The 24,718-nt window shown below is 35.3% G+C and overlaps 2 protein-coding genes across 2 annotated transcripts; one reads left to right on the forward strand and one right to left on the reverse strand.

Moving 5' to 3' along the window:
- Positions 1–394: 394 nt before the first annotated feature.
- Positions 395–2,032, forward strand: LOC150081229 (irregular chiasm C-roughest protein-like). Its single transcript, XM_090379452.1, has one exon. It carries the CDS (start codon positions 395–397, stop codon positions 2,030–2,032), a length of 1,638 nt encoding a protein of 545 aa, XP_090235578.1.
- A 6,406-nt stretch (positions 2,033–8,438) lies between these two features.
- LOC150081230 (protein GVQW3-like) lies at positions 8,439–8,813 on the reverse strand. Its single transcript, XM_090379454.1, has one exon. It carries the CDS (start codon positions 8,811–8,813, stop codon positions 8,439–8,441), a length of 375 nt encoding a protein of 124 aa, XP_090235580.1.
- Positions 8,814–24,718: the final 15,905 nt, after the last annotated feature.

The raw sequence follows: 24,718 nt of genomic DNA on the forward strand, positions 1-24,718 counted from the left end.
TTTCGCGAAAAAAAGAGAAATACGATAAAGTTAATAGTTTGATAACCAGAAAGAAAGATTCTAACGAGAAAAGGAATTAACGAAGGTACACACATTTTTATTTAATGAATATTTTTAATTACCCATCTTTTCAATTTAAAGTTAAAGTTTTACATTCTGGATTATGTCTTAAAAAAAAAAAAAAAAAAAAAAAAAAAGGAGAAAAACTATATATATATATATATATATATATATATATATATATATAAGATATATATATATATCCAAGGGCAAAAAGAAAAGAAAAAAAAGGGAATAGAAAATCTCTTTTCATAGGAAGAAGACCAGGAAGATGGAGGTGCAAATGAAAGAGTTCTTGCTGGTCATATTGCTAATTTTGAAGTATACTACATCTATGCACGCTAATATCTTTATTCTTCAGCTGCTTGATAGAGAAGCCATAGCAGGACAGAACGTGATTTTCCCATGCAGACTTATTCATAATATTACAGCTAATGTAGCTTGGTTTGTCAATGGAAAGAATATAGACAGTTACTATACGCCTCGTGGTCTGCCTGACTATAAGGTTGTTGGTTCTCCTAAAGAGAATGATTTTTCACTGCAGATTTCTGAATTGCAGTTGACAGATGAAGGTGACTATTATTGTCGGGTTGATACCGAGGATGGACGTCAGTTCCGATCCAGCACAGCTAATCTGACAGTTTATGTCACTCCTCTACCTCCTGTGATAGGGGAAGGTTCGTTTCTCAGTGGAAACGAGGGGGGTCAAGCTACTCTCACATGTAAGTCTCTAGCAGGAAAGCCACCCGCTTCATTAAGCTGGATTAAATACGATGGTTCTATGATAAAGGGATCCATACAATCTAGCCATGAGCCGTGGTCAGATAAAATTAGAATGACTTCCTATTTAAAATGGATAACTACTCTGATACCAGAATATGATAAAAAGGCTTTTTCATGTATTGAAAATCATGTCACTTATTCCCACCCTTTGATGATTTCCATAACAATCATCGTTAAATATAAACCAAGAGTTACCATGAAAGCAACTTCAAGATTTGCACGTGAGCATGATGATTTTAAGTTAAAATGTGAGGCGTTAGCAAATCCTGACGTTTTCTCATATCAATGGTTCAAAGGAGAAGAGCGATTAATAAAGGAAGGAAATGCTACGCTTATAATCAGGAATATTCGAAGAGAAAATCACAATAACAACTTCACATGCGTTGTACGAAATGAATTAGGATCAGCTCAAGCCACATTTATAATGTCGGTATCACACGGCCCCACCTTGAACACGAAACTTAGTGACATTGCCACAACCTATGATAACCCAGTTGTGTTGCAGTGCGATGTCAGAGGATTTCCATTGCCTACAATAAAATGGTACTTTGAAGACAAACTCGTTCAAGCTAGCATTATTTCTACTCTAACGATTCCCAAGATGTCGCCAAGAACATCAGGTCGTTATTCATGTGAAGGAGTGATCCCGAATTTTCCGTCGGTAAAAGACGAAGCCTTAATTTATCTGAAGGAACCACCAGAAGGCATATGCAGTTCACATCTCGCAAGTCTTGGAGATGATGTTCAACTTCGTTGCGTTTTCAAAAATGTGCCTCCTGTCGAAAATCTGACTTGGAAGGGCCCAAATTTGGATGATTTGACCACACATATAGAAATGCAAGGAATAAGAAATCTCAGTAGTTCACTTATGATTAAGTCTGTACGTGTAGAAGATTTCGGTCATTATCAGTGTCATGCATGGAATAAATGGGGTTATTTAAAACTCACCATACCTTTAGAAAGAAACTGGTCAAAAGAAGCTATCTTTTTCACGTTAGGAGTCCCAGCCGGACTTTTAATCATTATAACTTTAGGAACTGTGTTGTGGAAATTACGAAAACGTGGAAATAACATGGAAGAGATAAGCAACTTTTACCAAATATATTATAGTAGAAACATCACTGACGAAGAGAACATTAATAGCTTAGATCTGAGAAGAGAAGATGAAAGACAAGAAGTTCCCATTTAGATCAGAATAGACTGCCACTTAATCGGAATCGTTCTGAACTTGTGAACATCTTAATCACTGAGTTTTCTAATAAAGCATTTTTCTTTTAATTTTTCTTGATGTAATTATGCAATACCCACATTATATTTTTGTGCTATACGTCCTATTCAAGAGAGATCTTCAATTCCAGTTTGCTAAAATCATCACAAGTGTTACCAATAGTGATGTGTTTTCTTCAAATTGGTCAAATAGAAGATGGAGAGAACTCAATCGTTAAAGAGAAGAAGAAAATAAACATTTTTTTAATGATTTATCATTTTCTATTAGATATATTCTGTTTTTAGTGAAACTGAAGTTTTGGTTTATGTCTTTGTCATTTATTACTATATGTATTTTAGTAATCAAATAATTCATTGTTCATAAATATGCTGAGAGAATATATATTAAAGTATGTTTTTTTTTATTATATGTATCATCTCTTCTGAGTGATTTGGAAGATAAGGAAAGACACACCAATTGTGAAAGAAAACAAAGTTGTTCACTCATGGAAGTGTTTGAAGCAAGAAAAGATGCTGATACAGAATCATAGCTGAAGCAAGTGGGTGATTAAGGACAGTAATACAAAGGAAGTGAAAGAACATAAACAGTATGCTTCGAACATTCTATTTTCCTTTTTTTAAATAGTTCAAATGTAAAACTGAATGTTCAGGACTATAGTGAATCTCGAATGCAAAGGAATGGTGATTAGTCAAGAGATAAATAATGTCTCAGAATAATATTATGAATGTTTTTCTTATATAACATTGTATTACTTATGTTAATGACTTAGAAGTATTCTAATAATCAATATTGCTATATTGATATAATGATAAAGTAAATATACCAATGTTAATCTTCAATTATTTAGTAATGTTATCAAATAATTATTTTATGTAAAGGAAGGAATCATTTTTTTTGTTGTTTGAAGTCGCACCTACTTTCCCAAAAGCTTACCAAAGATTGAGTTCCCGGATTTTCATCCCGTAATCTAAATCTTTTTCTCGGGGGAGAGCGCAGTGTTACGAGCGGTATGAATCCCACCTTTCCTTTTTCGGATTAATTAAATATTCAGTAATCGATAAATTCACTATTAGTCTGATTTCCCTGGATGCTGATGTATATGTGAATTGTGTTGAAACTCATAGAAATTGTAATATCGTCAGCATGGACGGAAATCAGTAAAGTCAAGTAAATGTTATTCGAAATTAGAAATAGAATATTAAACATCCTCTAAAGGCCCAGCCCACTCGTAACCTTGCTTAGGAGAAAAGTATATACAGTACAGTTTCGGCTGTATAAACTTCCGTTGGAGGGTCAATATGTCAAGGGAAAAGTGTCTTCTCCTATAAACACATGAGCATTCTACAACGATGGGAAGATGCTATAACAGGGGAAGGACAGTTCCTCCCCGCATAAACAACAAAATACCTTGAGTTCTCTTTCAATGATGGTGATATTGAATAACATCTCGTTTGTCCAAAAATGGTCAGAAAATAACACCAGTGTAAGTAGCCATGACGTACATAAGGTTTGCTGCTCATTAAGTGGTCTAGAAGAAGAGTCAACAGATGCTTTGACCATGACATAGCAACTGAGATTACCTAAAATTCTGGCCTTGGAATTAGACCATCCAATGAGAGCGATGGAAAGATACCCAAAAGATGTGACCCTGAATATAAATGCGAAGGAGAGAAAATAGAAAAGAGGAAGAAGAAGTGCATATGAAAGAGAATTGAGTGTATGAAAGAGAATTGAGTGTTAAGAGTTAAGAATTGAGAAGTAAAAAGTGTTGGCGTTGTTGTTGTCAAGTGAGAAACAGATAGTATAGTATTAGTGAGAAGAATTAGAAAATAGCTCATCTCAGAAGATTAAAACAGTCGCGACTCTTTTGTCTGTCGTGTAAACTTTACCTAGTAGAATTGTGCGTGAAAGTCATCTTGGAAAAGTCAAGCAATTTCCAGCGGCAGAATCAAGCAGAGGGAAACATCCTAAGAAGGAGGAAATCTCAATCGAAAGAGGAAAGATACAGGAAAAACAGTAAGCTAAAATGTTTCATCATGTATGTGTGAGAACGAGAGATAGTTTAAATGGAATATTACGGTGACGCAGCTTTTAAAAGATGATTCCTTTCTAAATTGATTTCTTTCTATGTTTTATCTATGTTACCCATGAATTATATACATGCCGCGGTACAACAGTTAGGTACCATGAATATTAACTGGTTAACATAAAGATCTGATATCCTAATGTATGTACTTAAAATAATAAATGTTTTAAATGTTGAAACGTTCACAAATACTAAAGGTCTTAAATATTAACAGAAGAGAAAAGGGAGAAAAGACGATGGTACCCAGTTGATATTCAACAAAGGCCAATAGAAATATATATATATATGTTTATGGATCGTATAAATTGTTGTATTAATGGTATGGCTCTTGTAAGTGAAATATAATTATAAGGAATCATGGTATAATCTTAAAATGGTTTAAATCAAATGATAATAATTTCTTAATCTTTAATAAGAGGATGAAATGTTATAAAAGTGTGAATGAGTTATATATATATATATATATATGTGTATTTCTTTTGTAATGTGTTTTATATATTGTATTAAATGATTGTTTTGTTACAAATACTGCCTCGTTGCTGACTTCAGATCACATCAGTATTCACCTGGGGTTGATTAAGTTCAATTAAAAATTATTGCGCTAAGGAAGGTAATTTCATTAAATTATTAATTAAATTCTTTCTTAGTTACACAATGCAAGAAACAGATTCAAATCGCATGCATAGTAGAGGAAATAGATTATTCATCTCATCTATTATGTATTAGGATATACGAAATCTGGTCTTAAACAAAGCCACTAGACACACAGATTAAGCCATAACTATGTTGGGGAAGATTACTGATTAAGGAGAAAAATTTAATCATGCAAATATAACTTAATGACAGCTTTTATAGCAATTATAGCCTTTTATAATAGAAGACATTATTCATTATTTCTCCTATCAAAAATGGTTGTGGCGACCTAACGACAGATAACATCAATAAACAATTATAGAATATTCTCTTTCCCCCCTCCAACAATTTTGGCCATTATCTCATTCATTCTTTACCCCCCCCCCCCCAACACACCAATCAAATACCCGCTGGCTAAAGGTAAATTTCAGCACATCTGTTGTACAACTGTCTTTCCTCAATTTAAATCTATGCCCCCTCACGTTCTTAATCCGGGCAAGAGGAAGAATCCCATCAGCTTGCTCAACCCATTCTAGGCATTATACACCTCAAAATGTCAAATTGTACACCTCAATTACACACCTCAAAATGTCATCTTATACACCTCCAAAGTAAAATGTCAAAAAAAAAAAAAAACTTAACGTCACCATAACGCAAGTTGCAAAACCATTACACAGGCCATGAACAACAACCACATCCATATCCTGATTTATAACGACTATTTCCGCCTTAGGATTATCTTGAACAGACTGTATTACTCTACAGTAAAAAAAATATCCTGCTATCTTAGCTGATTAATGTCAACTAAGTTAGTAGGATATCTTAGCTGACATCAGAGCACCCTCACCTTCATCCTCTTGCAGTGTTATTATATCGATTTGATTTTCCTCAGTAGATCGACGTATTTCATCTGACACTAACCTTGAATGTTGGGCATTCATTTACATAATACTTATACTACTTTTAACAGAACTTCCCCTACGTTATGTTCATTCAAAACTTCCCGAATAACTTGAAACAGCGCTACTTCCTAAATCATGTAATGGTGCGTTATTCATTTGCTGTTTTTGCTTTAACTAACTCCATAAGCTCTTACATACCAGGACACCTAACATCACCGTGTGAATGATGAAAATCCCATCTACTCTTCTTACAGTTCTTACAACACGCTTCCTGATCTTTATTCGAACACTCTGCAAGTATATATCCACTCCCAGCACAATGTCCACAAGATAGGGAGTTATGAGGACAATACTTAGTTGTATGCCCATAACCAAGGGAACCATTTTAACACAATTGTAAACGGATGGTGTCTCTGCGAATTAAATGACAAATATATTCTTTCTAACGTACCAATGTATTTATACATCTTTGGAGAAAAAGCTGGTCACCCAATGGACCGTAGTTGAATTCCTTGACCTCGTCATAAATCTAAATGTTGTTTCTCTTTTAACCTCCTCAAATGTTAACCCGAACTCCGCAAAATTATTACAATAAAGATCTTCGAGAAACTCCTTCTGATTCCTATCCTTAGGAATATCATAAATTATAATAGCAGGATTTTTGTCAACCAACTGTTCACTATCCCTGTAAACTTCGATTCTCATCTTCATATAAAGAAATACACAACTGCTTATCAACCTCTACCTTTCTCATAGGTAATGTTGAAAGAGTATAAAGAGTATATATCACCTGTTCTAATAATTGAATCGTCTTAATAATTTTATCATGGATTGCTTTTAATCTCACATTCTCGATTATCAATGCAGTAGCAACAGTCTCAAGATTTGTCCATTTATCCATTATATCGCCAACCTTTTTCGTCACTTTATTGTCTCACCAAAAAGGATATCTGTAATGTCTTGAAGCATTTTTGAGATTTCATTGTAAATAAAACCCGCATCTTGCACCATATCAATGTCATCAGTCATTGTACTCGTTTAGCCGCTGGACCGAACTGAAGCTGATGCCCAACGTTGCCCCAATTTCGCGCCGTGGAGGCAGACCAGGAAACATCAGTAGAATGCAATTTACTCTGGCAGGTCCTACTGCTTAATTTCCTGTGATTTCTGCGGCTAGGACCTATACAAAAAAAAAAAAAAAAAAAGAGAGAGAGCAAAAAAAAAAAATTTTTTTTTTTGGTAAATTCGATGAGGAATAACGCTAGATTTCTGAGAGGCCGAGTGTATGGGAGAAAAACGTGATTTGGAGATGATTAAATCAATCCCGACGTGTAGGGCATTCGCTTGCGTAAGTGCAGATATAGTGGGTGGGGAGACTGAAGTCTGGGGGGAAAATGTAAAGAGTCCAGAGGGGAGGCGACCCCAATTCACAGTGGGGCATATCCCTGCCTCAACAGAAGGGAAAGTGGGAGCGGCGAGGAGGGGAGAAGACAGTAAGACTGTCTCCCCTTGCCGGGTATATGGGTATTAAAGATGAAGGAGGCTAGGGTGCCCTCTTCAAGTCGCCAAATGGCGTTTAGCAGCTGCGCTGCTTTAAGTCTCTTTTCTTCGGTGTCGAGTCGATTTCGGTCCAGTCGCTCATGGGGCAATCCCCGTCCTTGTGTTTTTCACTTTCTTGTCTCAGGGATTTTCTCTGTAGTAACTCCATTGAATAGTATTTTATGGTCTTGTACAGTTTAACTTGTAGTGGCCTTTCGTCAGACACGATTTATGGTAATTAGCAGTTTCCTCCTCTCGAAGAGATCCTGCGCATATTGAGAAAGTGCTCTGTATTCCTTTTCTCTGTCAATGAAGTGGAATTCTAGTCCTTTCAGAAGGTAATGCATCTTTGTGATCAGGACACCTCTGAGAACTTCTTATTCTGGGCAGTCGTAGACCAAGTGGTTCCAGTTATCGACCTCCCCACACATGCAGTTGGGGTCCTCAACAAGGGCGAACCCGAACAGTTTCTCATACATATTGAGGTATGTAAGGTTATGCAATAGAAAGCACATACCTTGCACTACTTTTCCACGTAGTCACCGAATTGGTGTAAACACATTTCGGAACGTGTGACTAAACGTTCGATTCCCTGATGATAAAAATTCATTCCTTGGTCATTCAGCCACCGTCGAACTGTTGTTTCCACCTGCTCATCGTTTGGAAATCATTGCCTCCCTAAATTTTCATTCAGCTTGCCAAAGATGTCATAGTTACAAGGCGAAAGATCGGAACAGAATAGCAGCTGTTGCCATACCGCCCATCCAAAACTTTGGATAAAATGTCGAGTTGTGCGTGCAATGTGTGGTGTATCATTGTCCTGAATGATAACAACATCTTTGCTTAACTTTCCAGTCCTCTGAATTTTCATGGCTGTTCACAAAGTGTGTAAAGTTTGGCAGTATGAAGCAACATTAATTGTTGTGCCTTTTGCCATAAATGTCATGTAAACAACAACTTTAAATTTGAAAAAACCTTTCCTGCTGATGGTGCAGATTTGAATTTCTTCTGCACAGGCGATGTTTTATGTCTTCTTTACCTAGATGCTCTCTTTGTTTCTGGGGAGAAATGGTGCACCCAGGTTTCAACGTCAGTGATGATGAAGCGTAAGAAGTCACGGCTTTCCACAAAATAGCGTTGAAGGAATGCTAAATGAGACAAAAGAATATTGACCTTTGTGTTTGTCTGTCAGTGAACGAGGAACCCATCATGCACACAATTTGTGATAGTCAAGATGTTCACGGATGATCGAATGAACACTGCTAATCGTAATATCCAACTCCTTTGCCATTTCTTCAACTGTCAGTCTTCGATTATTGCGAATCATTTTATCAACCTTCATCAGGTTGTCTGCAGTGGTCCACGCTGATGGCCATCCTTGTCTATCAGCATCTGTCAATTCTGTGCGACCACTTTCATCCTGGTGGCACAACGTCACTATGGGTGGACGCGTTGTTGCATTTTCCCCATACACCGCCTTTATTTCCCGATGAATCTTGAAACAATTCAGATGTTTCGCCCACAAAAATCGTACAGGTCCGGGTACCTCGAACTGGGAATAACATTCTAGCTGATGTGCCATTATGAACGCTTGCTTGTACACAACTGTTACCGCTTCGTCAACGAAAGTCGCCTATCAGGGGGCGCACGATATGACTTCCATTCAGCAAAGGCCAACATTTCTTGTGCAATTATATTGAGAGATGGCGGCAGGTGAAACTTATTTTTTGAATGCTCCTCATACAACCTTGGACTGATGTAAAGCATTTTTATCTCACCGCATCTTGTTTTGAACCTCCTATTTGATTGGATTTTGGTAAATATCTTGTTTTGTGGACACCGGGATAAGCCTCTCACTATTAAAATTGCTAATCTCGATAGGGATGGTCTTCATGGGATAGATTTCTCTTATTGAACACTGTTGAAGAAGACTTTTACTGTTTGACTTCCTGTTGGGATGGGATTCTTCCAAGATATCGTCTTCTAAGGAAAAATTGAAGACAGTTTATCTGCTTCATTCTATTTCTTTATTTATTTTTATTTAAACAATAAAAACAATTTCCAGTTGCGTTCCTGCTGGTGGAATTTGTTACAAACGGGCAGTAAACTCGATCTAATTGCTTTTGCGATAATGCGGACATCTGGAATTTTGGGTTTTGATGTTATTATGGTGAAATGTGTTCCCCTTCACTGAAATCTTCAATCGTATGAAAAACAAATACATTTTTAGAAAATTCTCTCCATTCTGCTCGAGTGATTCCCGAGTTCGACTGCCATTTCTTGTAAAAACTAAGGCGAATCGTGCGCAAGCTAATTCGGTTACAGTTTTATACGACACCGTTCCCGTATTTATAAATCGTGTATGATCGAATTCGTGTACTGTAAACACATGTTATACGAAGGCTGACTGTAGAATCTATTTTAATTTTTTCTCAGGGTTAAGTTTTTTTTGTGTTACCAGGAACATTTATTTGTTAGCAAATGCCAATAGCTTCGATTCTTTATATCAACTTTTTAGCATTGCTTATAAATATCACGAAACTTACCTCCTAATCCGTATGGTTAAAATATAATGAAGAAATTAAAATGGGAAATTAAAAAGTATAAAAAAATTCCCCGAGGGGCAAAAAGTGCACTCTTTTTCCACTTGGATCGTCATACATAAAAATTAACGATTACGAAACTAAGAATTAGAAGAACCAGAAGTCCTAACGTTGGAGTTTCTCAGTTCCGTCATCAGTTGGTTCATTTAATCGGGAAAGAAATTCTGGGTGTTAGAAAGGTTAACTGTAGCTCCTGTGGTGCATGGTTAGCATGCGCGTGCCAGAAATTTTACACGTTTTAATGATGTTATCCTGCGAGGTCCAGTCGGAAAATCATTCAATGGCTAAAGATTCGTGTATTAATAATTTATTAGTTTATAACTGGAATTAAGTTTTGTTAATATTATTGCGCAATCTGTTTAAGTGTTATTATTATGTGAATGTGAATGTTGACTGAGTTCTGCGGCTGAATAATTAGGATGAAGGCTGCTTTGAAGATATAAGTTCTGTTATTTACAGTTTAATGGATTCAAATTTGGCGGCAATACTGCCAATGTCGTATGCATTAGGATATCTACAGACGCTTCTGCTTGTCTGCATGGGCCAAGTTTGTGCAGTCAAACCAGAACGTGTGTATGTACTGTGGGCCTCCTGATTGGCCGTCTGGCCCGGTCTGTGTAAATTTTGGCGACGACAGATATTGCCATGCACAGAGCTTTAGGTCTGTGCACGTAGATGTGGTTTTCCCAAATATGATGCAACCAAAAAAAACCTTGTGAAGGTGCATTCAACTCATTAAACGAATTCCATACTTGATTGTTCTATAATTATTAGCTTCACAAGTTCTGATTGTAATCGGGCCTCTGACGTCGGTAATTTCTAGATTGTGGGTTATGAGAGTGAGCAAACAGGAGGTTAGACAAAAAATCAAACACAGTGAGCGAAACAAATAATTAATATTTAATTCAACTTAAATTCTTCTTCACCACCCTTAAGCTGTATGAAGAAATTCTTCTTCGCTACCCTTAAAGATAACATTACTCCATTTGAATTGTTACAATATATTTTTAAAAATGATTTTACAGATTATTTTCAAAATGTAGCAGTTGCAATAAGAATTTTTCTAACTTTAACAGTTTCAGCTGGCTCAGGTGAACCAAGGTTTTCAACATTAATCTTTTGATTAATTTTAGTTATTTTCGATCTACAATGTCTCAACGACTTTCTAATTTGGCAAAATTTCAACAGAAAATTACATTTTGAGAAAAATAAACATAAATAAAATAAATTCACATTTCATAAAGCAAGGAAACATAAATCTGAATATTTTTTTAACATTATAATTTCCCTTTTATTTTATTATTGTGATAGAATATGATTACTGTGATTTAGAATTTAAAGTTTATATCCTGGATTTCAGAATGATTTTGTTATTTTTGCTTGTTGTTTCATAATATTATATGCGAGATATTTGTAATTATTTTCTTTTACAATAAATGAATGTTATTTTATTTTTTAATCCAAATATTTTTGGGCGAAAAATTTGATTTCATTTACTGGTGGCACATAGGTTCGCGGCGATCCTGCCTCAGAAAACTACTCCTATGAATATATTTTCTTACTAATTGCTTTATACTGTTTCTCTCTGTTTATTGCCCCTGTACCACCCTTACATTATTTCATAATCATTAACATTTATTGCAATTCATCTGAACCTCAGTAACTAATTTGCCTATTACAAATGGAATTTTCTTTAGAAAGAATATCAATCAATTTCTTACAGAGTTTAGATTATGTGTTCGGGGTTCAATAGAAGAACAGGAACAAACTTACGCTCTGAAATAGAGGCTACTACCAATTTCCTTGCATTCAGGCTTCAATCGTGGCAGACACACATTCTTCCATTTCTCGGGTGGGGCACTCTGCTTTCCTTAGTGGTAGACAAGCTTTCTTTCTTTTCGTGGTTCACATAGCTGCACAACTGGCGATTTCTCAACAGGCTGGACCCTAGAAACAAGCATAGTCTCTGACATGACATAACTTCAGAGGTACAGCTTGCAATCTTGCTGCTGGGCATGCCGATCACCTGATGACTGCTTTCCATGGTAGACAGGCTCTCTTTCTTTTCTTGCCCGTTTACCTTAACCTTAAACTTTAAACGCACGTTTTCCCCTTCCATACCCCCAAAAATATCATCACCTTCATTCTGCAGGCACTGGCATCCTCTATGCCTCTCTTCTCCTTTCTCTCACACGCCTTTTTTTTTCCTTTTCCTTCTTTGTCCCACTACCATGACTCATGAACTTCGATCACAAAAAAATTCTACTTCTGCTTCAGTCCCCAAACTCACAACCTTCTCCCCTAGATTAAAACCTTTCCCGCCTTGAACTTTTCTTTTTCCATCATGTTTGGAACGCCTCCCCCAAGGTCTCATAACCAATCCCAATACTCTGCTTAAAATTTTGTCTCATTCTATGCGCAAAAACATCTCACCAGAACCTTCTCCCTTGTGTACAAACCAAACTCTTCTCCTGTAATGGTCTTATTGTTTTTCACACAGCAGTTTGATCTTTTCATATTTGCCAGTCACCTCCAAAAACCTAGTTTCATATCCACACTTTCTCTGATAATTATGGCCAACTTACCCAAATATCAGTCACGCTTACACCATTGTCTTTTCATGTGGACACTGGATGGCCACTCCTTTGTTGTTTATTGCCTAACAGTGGCTTAGATCAAAGAGGGTGCTTTATAACCTAGTTTCATGGTCCTATTTTTCTTGACCTTAGTAACCTCATTCTCTCCTGTTTGCAAATGACACCCCTTCCCCAGTGCTGAATTCTGTCTCTGTTTGCTCTCATATAATATTTGAAATTTCTTGTTTCTATTCAGCTGCTATTTTAACACATGCATATATAACTTCCCCATCACCAAATCCAGTGTTTCTAAGACATGAACCCTTATTACATTTGAATTAAATATCCAATCTTAAATACTTACTATTTAAAAAAAAAATTAATACTCCCTTTTCATCGCTCTTCCTGGGTTTATTCTAACTAAAATAAATATTTCTATTATATTTGTAATATCTAGTTCTTACAATCTCCACCGTTCCCCTAAAACAATTATTTATATAAGTGTAATTTTTTTCTTCATATATACATATTCATTTTCTCTATATAATAATATATACTACAACTATTCCTTACCACAGAAATTTCCCCTATGTAGCTTCCTGCAATCTGTTTCTTGATTTTCTGAGTGTGTGCGTATCCTTATATAAAAATATTCAAATTTGTTAACTCCTTGCTACTTTTTGTAAACTATCCTAATACATAATCTACACGTTTACCCCTATAGTTATTACATCTAGGTCACTTCACCCTTCTTTATCCTTAATTTGCTTTAATCTACTTATGAATTTTTCCACACTCTCACTTGTTCCTCCCTTCAATGGTTTGAAAATACTCACTGTATTTAACTTGTCCTGACACCCTGGTTACCATGTTTACCATTCTCACTTCATGACCATCCTAGCTTTCATATCCATTATGGTTGCCTCCAATGCTTTCACCATCCTCATTGTGACTTCTACCCTTTTTTGGCATTTTGACTGCTATGTATAAATGCTTCTGTTATGCTTAACTAGATCAGTAACTATCCTAATTTTCACATTCTAGGCCATAATTACTTTAACATTCATTAGACTAAATAATTATTAAAAAACCAGCATTCCATCAAATCACTTACTTAATGGCTTGCCAGCTGAATTTTTAAGTTTCAACAACTTATACTTATCAGTTATATCAACCAATTATTGATATATCTAATACATATTACAGTATAATTAACACAATGTCTCACTCTTTTTGTGTTGATAAAGAATCTATGTTTAAATTATGCATAATGCATGTTGTAATGATCATAATAATAATAATCCTTTATATGATTTGTGTTTCCTTTATTTGTACTATTACTATATCCACTTCAATGCTCTGCTACACTTTGAACTGTGTTAATCCTGGCTGGCTCACCAATTGACTGGGTTTTTTTTGTTCTCATTTTCTTAGCCCTCCACCCTACTGAAGTCACTTTTTTTTTATGAAAACCCCAAACACAAAAGGTGTCAGCCTACAAAATGAAAATCTTTACTGCAATTAACAGAAAACTTTAGATTCTAGGGTGTGTAAAGTGGGTGTTAGCAGAACATTAAGGACACACATTTATGTTTCTCCTGGGCTGTTGTACTTTAGCCCTCAGTTGAGTCAACTCAACCATGGAACAGAGGTCTTTCTTGCTTTTCTTTTTACAGAATAATACAAAGTAAGAAAATTGTGACTTTGTATGTAATTTACATATTCGAGAGCTGTAATAGAATTTAACTTTTTAATGAGTTAAAACTGATATTAGGTATTGTTTAAATTTGTAACATTTTATGGTCTGCATATACAGTAGAAGTGCCAGTTATCTCTTGAATCGATCTGTACTTTGTTGTGGTATTACTCCAAAAAATTATTGCTGGTGGTCACTGTTTATAAGGCCTGGTATCATGTCACACTTCGAAATCACCTTAAAAACCACTTTAATCCTGATTGGCTCACTAGTTATCATCTCAGTCACTCACTTTACTCAAGATGTTTCTCAATAATAAAATTTGTTTCTCTCCACACCTCATCTCTTATGTTATCATGTGTTGGCACCTGCTTTAAATCAATGACACAGGTTAACATATTCTCAGAGTACTACTCTTATGCCTATATTTATATTTTCTAACTAATTCGTTTATACTATTTCTCTCTTTTTATTAACCCTGTACCACACTGACATTAAAATGTAATAATTAACATTTTTTACAATTTATCTGAACCTCAGTAACTATCTTGCCTATTACAAATGATATTTTCTTAGAAAGAACTATCAATCAATTTGTTACGGAGTTTGGATTATGAGTCCATGAGTTCAGGGTTCAACAAAAGAACAGGAAAAAAAACTTATGTTCTGAAATGGCCACCATTTCCAATTTCCTTGCGTTCAGGCTTCAATCGTGGCAGACAGGTTTTTTTCCATTTCTTGGGCACTCTGCTTTCTTTCTTTTCTTAGCTCACATATATGCACAACCAGCTATTTCTGAACAGGTCAGACTGCAGACACAAGTGTACTCCCTTACACAACATAACTTCGGAGGTACAGCTTGTGAGCTTGCAGCCGGATATGCCAATCACCCGATGACTGCCTCCCATGGTAGCAGGGTCTCTTTCTTTTCTTGCAAGATTACCTTAACCTTAAACTTTAAATGCACATATTTCCCTCTTCCATACTTCCAAAAATCATCCACACCTTCAGTTCACACTGACTTCCATCCTCTATGCCTCACTACCCGTTTCTCTCAGCCAACCTTTTTTTTCTTTTCTTTTTTTAATCACGACTTGTGAACCCTGATCGCCAAAACGTTTTACTTCCACTTTAACCCAAAAACTCATGACCTTCTCCCCTAGACCAAAAACGCTCCCCTCGAACTTTTCTTTCCCATCAAGTTTGGAACATCTCCCACAAGGTCTTGCAACCAATCCCCATACTCTGCTTAAAATTTCATACCATCCTATTTGCTAAAACATCTCACCACAACCCTCTCTCCCTTCTGGACAAACCAAATCTTTTCCTGTTATTTATTTTCTTATTTTTTTTTACAAATGGCAATATGACCTTTTCATGTTTGTCGGTCACCTCCAAAAACCTATTTTCGTGTTCACAACTTCTCTGCTAATTATGGCCATTACCCAAATATCAGTCATCCTGATGTCCTTTTTCTTTTGACATGAACACAGAATGAGTCTAAGAGAGTCTGATCTGTGAATGAGCCGAATAATAAAATTCTGCCAAGAACTTGCCCATCAAGCAATAAAGAATATTATTCTTTCAGAATTGCTTTTGTTAGGATTTGGAAAAGAAAATAGTGCCTTTTATTGCATTAGAGATTGAAGAACATATCATTGAGAGAGAGAGAGAGAGAGAGAGAGAGAGAGAGAGAGAGAGAGCAGAAATTTGACAATTTTAAAAAGTCGCCAATCCCTGTGAATTCCTCTTGTCAGAGTAAATAGAACAGAGTTAAGCTAATTTCATAAATCTATTCACAAAATGTTTTGTTTTCTTTAGGAAGAATTTAAATCTATTCTTCTAAGATGGTGCTAAGAGTAAACCTAATTTGAGCCTCCTAAGGATGGTTCTGTCCTAGAAGAATATTTTAGTTTGGTCCGTCCTTGTGTTATTTTAGTTTCTGAACATTTATTTATTTCATAATTGAAATTTCTTCATCGATTTTAAAATAAAAAAAAAATAGATTTAATTTATATGGAAGAAGTATTCATAAGCATTATTTTTAATCCTTTAATTTGTTCTTTTTAATCCTTTCTTTTCTTAGCTCATTTATAAATACTCATTTATTAATACTTTCATTTATAAATACTTTCATTTATAAATACTGCGTGAATATACACTCTAAGTTGTTAATAAAATTCTATTTAAGGGAGAAGAAGTGGAAAAACCAAAAGTGAAGGAAGTCCTTGAACAGACTTTATTAAAAATTTTATTATGAATTTAATCATTCTACCGCAGTGTCGATATTTTTGGTATATCTCTTAGCACTCTTAAGTGAAATTCCTCATTGTAAAATAAAAGGTTCTGCTTATTAAAAGGATCAGAATGAAAATGTATTTTACTGACTTTGATGTCATAGCTAATTTCTTTGTACAAATATCAAGAAAGAAATTCAAATTTTGGAATTGTGTAATTAAATCAATTATATAAATGTACCCTTACAAGCAAATTTTTGTCAGTTCTCAAAGTTGAAGTAGAAATCGTGTGAGATTATTGGATAGAGATCAAATACAAAATGTTTTGCTTAAAATACAAATATGTGGTACTTGGCTTTTAGAGCAGATTGTAAGCAGCACTAATTACACTACTAATAAGTCTCTAAACATTCCATTTCAGATATTTGCACTTTTGGTGTTAATATCACAGTATTATAAAGTTTCCTCACTAATTTTCTGTACACATGAAATGAGAAGAGAATGAATGAATGGATATGTTTTATGAAATAATAAATGCTGAGGTAACTATATTAATATTTTGTTCATTATGTGAGTAATCAAGTGAACATTACTATGTGCGTTTACTTGAAAGTAATTCAAACAACTCTAAATATATGTGTATTCTCCGATGGTTCTATTGCTTTGTGTTTTTTGTGAAATGTATTTCCTTAAGTAATAAATTGTAATGCATATAATCAAAAACTTACATATGAATATAACCAAGAATATACATATCACTTGAAATGATGTTCCAGATACAAGGTTCAATGCATACTTTCCGAGATAGATAACTCGATCAAACTATTAGCTAAAACGAACATGGAATTAACTGAAAAAAGTGTAAAATATAAAGGATGGTCCTTTAACTGCATGATATCCATCACCTTGAAAAGTTCTTGAGAAATTGTCCGATTAATTCTTCCGAAAGTCAAAGCATGGGTGCAGTTGAGATTATTCACATTGTCTTCTCTTCAGAATTTTTGTTACTATCCCATTTTTACTTCTGTGCTCATATGCATTTCGAAAAGAGATCCATAAAAATGAAAAGTATCTTTTCACTGCTTCTGGAGTTAGTCTTAAAAAGAGAAATAAAGGGAAAGAGAACTTTTCAAAAACGTATTTTGAAGATTATCCAATCATTTCGATAATTCGACTATAACAATTCGAAATTATATGTTAAGTAAAAAATACATTCCAGATTACTAACTTGTATTTGTTGAAAATTATAAGGATAAAGTCCGAGGTTTGTAAGAAATATAAAAACTAATCAGTGATACTAGCAGTTCCAGAATCATTCAGTTACAATATTTTTACTGAGAAATAACAGAATGTAAACCAGGAAATATTATCTGCAATTCGAAATGTTCAAAGATAAATAAGAGTTCAAAGAACTACAAAAATTTGTGCTATCAAACTAAAGGTTTACAGCATACCAAAGATGGCTGAAATTCCTTACCTCGAATAGTCCTTGCGAGTACTCTGTCTGATGAAATTCTAAAGAGCCTCTGATGGTGCAATTTTTTCCTTTCAAAAATTTTTCTACAGATGAAGATAGGAGCTAAGATGAAAATCTCTATCATATCGTAAGCAGCAGTCAGAGACATTCCAATCCACAACCCCAGAGAACCACCGATGTTACTAAATACATCAAAATCCTAAAAGGAAAAAAACATTCAAAAATCATTAAAATTATCTGTTTTCCCCCGTGTCAGTGTTTCCCAATATACGTTAGTTGGACGAATCCTTTTATTTTGATACTTGCAGTATCTATCTATTTTAATATGTATTAAAGAAAACTATAACATGCAAATCAAATCCCTCATTTCTCGGATATTATGGCTGAGGAATTTGACTGATTGGACTTGATAATATAGATTCTCTTTTTGGGAATTTCCATGCGCATCGTTGCGATATTTTCAGAAATATCGATATATATACATAGGTTATATTAAATTAAGTATGGATAAATGGATGTGAAAGTTACACGAAGTGCCAGTAACTATAAGAGTGAGGAAAGTAGAAAAGGAAGAGGAGCAGATTTGTGAGAGGTGGAAGAATGTTAATATTATTTTTTTATGATGAATTAAGAAAATTATGTGCTGAATTTCCAAGCCAATATAAAGTGGGAGAACAGTAATAAATACTAATAAAATGCAAATAAAAATAAAATGAAAATGATATAGCTGTAATCAGATATGGCCCGCTGAGTACTTTTATGCCAATGTTTTACTACACTTTGAATACCTGTGTAATGCCAATTATACTCTTATTGTACTAATCAGACTATAGAGTGATGTAATCCTCAATCTACAATTTATGGCATTAATCTGATCTGATATACTTTTTACATCTAATCCAATACTTCTATATATATATAGAGCATAATGGTCAGTCTATTTTATTTTATTAATTATTATTTTCAGTTCCTTTGGTCACGTATTTTTGATAGTCCTCGTTTCCACACACAACTTATAACGGGAACAAAGGAAGAGACGAAGAGAGTTTGTACCAGTGGCATTCAAACGAGAGATGGACACCGATCCCTCAGTGAGATGCCTATTCTTGCGTTATGAATGCACTACAAAATAAACAGCTGAATACAGCGCTTCTCATGGCATACTACGTACTGGGGAAGCTATAATGAAACGTATATTTTATTTCAGTGAATAATTGGGCCTGTTTCATATTCAGTTTCCTTTTCTGCATATTATTATTATTTTGAAAACATAGGGAAATTCGTTTTATATTTAGAGAAAGACGGGCAGTTTTAATACGATATATCGCTTAAAAATATTTCGTACCTCATATTTTGGTCGATGCTCGTACACTACAGAATCAGCAGTAGAGAAATATAAGTCCATAACCATGGCACCCGTCCTGTAAATGTTTGTGCAAAAAGCATGTAAAATGGGATTATATAGATAAAAGTTTTAGGTATATATTCATTTCCCTTTATTTTAAAATTAAACTAGTTAAAATTACTATTAAAATACTGCGTAATGTAAATAAACAAACGTTGTCAAACTGAAGAACTATCAAAATAAATTTAAACACCGCGTACCATTTGCATTTATAATTAGCACTAATTGGCTCCATTATGGAATTCACAGTAAAATGAAATGTGATCAGAACCTCATTTGTAAATTTTTTGGTTTAATATATGATCTTTTGTTTAATTTTGTGTTAACAGTGAAAACGATACACGATTTAGAAATTAATATTGTATATGACACTTATTATATTCTTATCTTAGAAGAGCAGTCTAAATGATTGTCCATTATGTTAATGAACTGATAGATACTACACACTATTATATAAACTGGTAAATTTCGGTATCCTCTCCAACCGGACCAAAAGACTCGACTCTAATTTCAAGTCAACAAGCCTGAAGACGGGAAACGGTGAAACCTCCCAAAACGTGACCATCAATAAATTGTTTAAGTGTTTAGAATTGATTTGGTTGAGTTCTCTAACACTGTGTCATTTCACTAATAAATTACTTAATCTACCACGTCATATTATATTGCAGTATCTATCAATTCATTAACATTTTTTATCTACCAATCTGGGCTGTATTATGCAAAGGCTACTTCCTAAATTTTGAAGGCAATTATTTATCAAGGGTATTAAAATTACGAAGAAAGGAAAAACTGTTGATATCAGTTTATGCGAGTTTGATACAGTTGATATAGTTGACACGAGCTTTTTTTTAAATTTTTTTTAGTATTTTAGTATCAATAATTGATACAAAAATCTCTTATTAGAAATTAATCCGGAAAATTATAAAGGGATTAACCCAGCTTATAAAGGAATTTTAAAGGGATTAATCCGGTTATAAAGGGATTAGACTCAGTTTTAATTATTTTTAGGTAATTCTCCGGTAAGTTATGACCTTTTTCTTTCACTCTTCCTTGCATGTGTGTGAAAGTTTTTGTGGCTGATGACGTGCCATTTCCTGTGCAAATAGGCGTCTAGAAGATGTCTAGAATGCAACAAACAGAATTCAAGACTCCACACTTTAATCCAAATTGACTTGAGGACGTGAATTAATGGCTTGAAGATTATTCCGGTTGTGGACATATCATAGGCTGGAATGATGATAATTTATTGGGTTCGATACTTCCGAATCCGGTTCCAGAAAGGAATTCACTGGTGCAGAATGTAGTAATAAAGGGTGGAGGTGTCATGCTTCTTATAAAAAGCAGCCTGAGCATGAAAACAGCTTTTTCTGAGTTTGTGGTTTCATCGGCCAGCATAGAGTCTGTGTGGTATGAGTTAGTCGAAACCAAAGGAACAATGAGAGTGGGAGTAATCTACAGATCAGAAGAGTGTGAAGAATATGACGAGATGGAATGGGCAAGCAAGCATGAATGTATTATTATTGGTAACTTTAAACTGCCCCAGATTTTTTGTTATTTGGTTTGCTGTGGGATATGCGGTGGTCATTCCCTGACCTCTCCGCATCCTCCGTATTTGGTGGTGACGGGCTCGAACCCCGGTCTAATCAAGAAGCGTGTGCTACGCCCTGCTGCTCCTTCCCACCTGGCTACAGAGGCGCCTTGCCCCAGATTGATTGGCAAGGAAACTTACGATAGGAAAAAAAAAACTTTTTAAAATAAACTACATTATGATTATTTGTACCAGCATTTTAGAGAGTGTACTGGTGGTGAGAATATTCTTGATCTCTTCAAGTGATCATGCAATCGTCAGCTGGAAGATGAAGAAAGATGTTGCAGCAGTTAACGGTAAAGGCAGGTGCTTTAACTTCAGGAGAAGGGATTTTGACAATGTAAGGAGCTGTCTGGCATCTGTAAACTGGGCGGATTGCCGAGGGATGGAGAATACATTCGAATTATTGAATATTCTTAAAGTAAAAATCACAGACACAATGGGCAATACGTACCTTTAAGAAAATATTGCAGGAGGATGATACCGAAATGGATGACTGCGGAGCTGGTTAGTCGAATAAAACAGAAAAAGAGAGCATGGAACAGTTACAGAACGATGAAAAGTACTGAAGCCTACAATAGGTAGGGGTTGATCTGAAATAGTACCACAAATGTTAGGTAGGGCAAGGCAGCGTATGAGATAGCATGGCTAAGAGAGTAAAGAATGGGGACAAGAAATTTTTCCCATCTATGAATAAAAGAAAGAAAAAAACAAATCGGATGAACTGAATAGGTACTTTCCATTTGTCTTTACTGACGAAAGACCTTTATGCTGAGAAGAGGCTGAGCCATATGAAATTAGTGATGTCTTAATTACAGATGAATGCTTATTTGAAAAACCTTTGAACATAAAGGCAAGTAAGGCCCCCCGAGTAAAACGAATGAAGGTGGAATTTTCACTGTTCTAAAGAATTCCAGAGCTAGGGATCGTAAATTAAAATCAGAGGACTTCAGGTTTAGACTGGATTGTAGGAACTTTTCATTTAGCTGGCGAGTCGTTAATAGCTGGAATAAGTAGCAGATACTTGAGGCTGACCGTTTGAATAAATTTAAGTTCAACTGGATGCTCAGCTACGTGAGGCAGGAAGCATATAATTTGTGTTTTCTTTTCTACTTCTTTTTTTTTCAGTGAAACAAAAGCCTGGGGCTTCCTTGTACTGTACGGCGAATGCTATTACTATATGCATAAGTGACCATATGGAACTGGAAAAGAGGATGGTACAGGCAATCTATTAATTGAATTTGCGGAGGAAGGCAGTTTGTTCGTCATGAGCTCATTCTTTCAGAAAAAGGCCCAGTCAAAATGGACATGGAAGTGCCTATTGGAAATAATAGGTAAATTAACTTTAAAGTGACAAAAAATATAAGTATATTCACTGACTATTCAGCGTTGAATCATTTTAATGTAGGAAGTGACCATCGGTTACCGAGAGCAAAAATAAAAATTGATTGCAAGAAAGAACGAAAGGAATTGTCAAATGAAGAAATCAGGAATTGGTAAGTAACGAAAAACCAATCAGAATATTAAAAGAAACAATTTCCATGACGGAAAAGCTGGAGAAATAAAGCAAAATGGTGACATAACAAACAAAGAATCTACAGAAATGCGGAAGACCATAAGAAAGCAGGTAAGAAAAGAAATGTGCAAGACCATAAGAAAGCAGGTAAGAAAAGAAATGTGCAAGACCATAAGAAAGTAGCTAAGAGAAGAAATGTGCAAGACCATGAGAAAGCGACTAAAAGAAATGAGCAAGTTCAAAGTTGACCTCATCAGAATAAAATCATGGTTTAAAGAAAGCAAAACGAAAAATGGTTACACACAACAGCCAAATGTTTGCTTTGAGGCTTAGAGATGGCGCAACAACCAAAACCCAATTTTATTGATATATATTTATACGGATAAAAGACACCAATTGGATCCAACACCAAATTCAGAAGTTGTACCAGAAATTTTGGTAGAAGACGCTACAAAATCAATTAAAAATGGCAAAGCAGCAGGACCCGATAAAGTCACTGATTAACGTTTAAAGCTGAAGGTCAATGATATGTAAAGTTCTAGCCATAGTATTTTCAAAATGTCTTCTACTTAACAATGTTCCTACAGAAAGGAAAATTGCAGAGGCTATACTGCTCACAGGAAAGGTGACAAGGCAGATATAAAAATCTATCGATCAACAAGCTCATATCCAGTTGTCTAAAGATTTTCATAAACATACTTTCATGGATAATAAGCACAATACTTGATGCAGCATAACTCCAAGAACAATGAGGTTTAAGAAAGGGCTTCAGTACGATGGACCATCTGCAAACAGTGCAGCAAGAAATAGAGTGGCACAATGAATAGAATCTTCCATTATGAATATAGCCTTCATGACTAAGAAAACGCATTCGATTCAGTCACAAAACAAGCAATAATCAACGCCCTAATCAAATAAGGTGTAGACAGAGGTAATATAAATATTCTCCAATCAATATATGAGAAGGTGACTGCAACAGTATTTGTCAGCAATGATAAATTTCAGATCACAATCTCCACAAAACTATTTTCTGCCTATGTAGAAAAAAATTGTTTTTCAAGCTAAATTGGGTTAATAGAGGACTCAAGATAAATGGAGATTATCTGAATCACTTATCTCATTTTTAGATGATACGATTCGTTTTGCCAGTGACCAGGAAGAATTGCAACGAAACGTTGAAGACCTGCATAATGACAGCAAGCGGTTCGGTTTGATGATGAATATCAAGAAAACGCAAGTTATGTTCAACGACGGCCCAAAGAAAATTATTTCCTATGGAGAACTAGAAGAAGTGGAAAGGTATGTTTTCTTAGAACAAGAAATTTCAACATACGGAAACATCATGATGGAAACTGAACAGCGCATAAAATTGGGAGGGCAATTTTTTTGGAGAGCGTAATTTAGTTTTCAAGGGAAACTTATCGATCTGTCTCAAACGATTAATTTTTGATCAGTGTATGCTGTTTGAGCGGATAGCAGAGTGGCATCGTGCCCGTTCTTCCTGCACCGTGGGGGAAAAGAACCGGGTTTAAATTGGGTGAATGACGCCAGAAACTTTATGGGCGTTTTTCACTACGTGGCTAAGTTAGCCGGTTTCAGACGTGGATATCAAGATTTTGACCCCAGAAACTCGATTTTTCTTCCAGAAAAGAAGGCAAATGGACCAGAAAACACACACAATGCCTAAACACAATAAACTGGGGTATTTGAATTAATATTTCGGATGAATCTGGTGTGATTTATTTATTTATTTTTTTGTTAATGGATCGACTTCCGTGGCCATAATGCACCTCCCAATGTTTTTGCATTTTTACTCTGATCCAAGGCCGAGGCGGGATTCGAAACCGCGACCTTTGGGTTGCGGCAGCCACTTTACCTACCTGGCTAGCGTGGTCGGCACTGGTGTGATATTGACCAATGTATCCTCCCTGTCCTAACATATGGTTCTGAAACATGGACATTGAATGACAAAGATTTACAAAGGTCACGCATAACCAAAAGAGAAAGACCGAAAAACAGGTGCATGTATTCGCCAACAAACCAAGGTGTTTGTGACATCAACGAAAGAAGGCCCAACAGAATTCTACGAAAAGGAGCACACCATACCGAAGCATAGACCTAAAAGGATTCTTTTGGATCTCTGCTTCGGTGTGGTGTATACTCTTATATGTGGCAAGTCACAGAATATCTCAGGCATCTTATAATGAGTACCATTGCTGTTAGGTTCTTAAGGAGACCAAAGAGTTTCCATAAGAACCTAGCAGTAGTAGGCACCCCAGTGAACACCTAGAAGAACTACAGAATTCCGCAATCCAGAACACATGTACGATAGTCAGATAGTTCCTGAACCATCGCTAATAATAAGTCTTCTGACACAACAAACCACCCC

The sequence above is a fragment of the Mastigoproctus giganteus genome, chromosome 8 (genome assembly GCF_048544385.1).
Source record: "Mastigoproctus giganteus isolate SK-2022 chromosome 8, ASM4854438v1, whole genome shotgun sequence".
Classification (NCBI taxonomy): domain Eukaryota; kingdom Metazoa; phylum Arthropoda; class Arachnida; order Uropygi; family Thelyphonidae; genus Mastigoproctus; species Mastigoproctus giganteus.

What these genes read in the sequence shown, in the direction of transcription:
- LOC150081229 (XM_090379452.1), top strand. Translation starts at nt 395, where the DNA reads ATGCACGCTAATATCTTTATTCTTCAGCTGCTTGATAGAGAAGCCATA.
- LOC150081230 (XM_090379454.1), bottom strand. Translation starts at nt 8,813, where the DNA reads ATGGCACATCAGCTAGAATGTTATTCCCAGTTCGAGGTACCCGGACCT.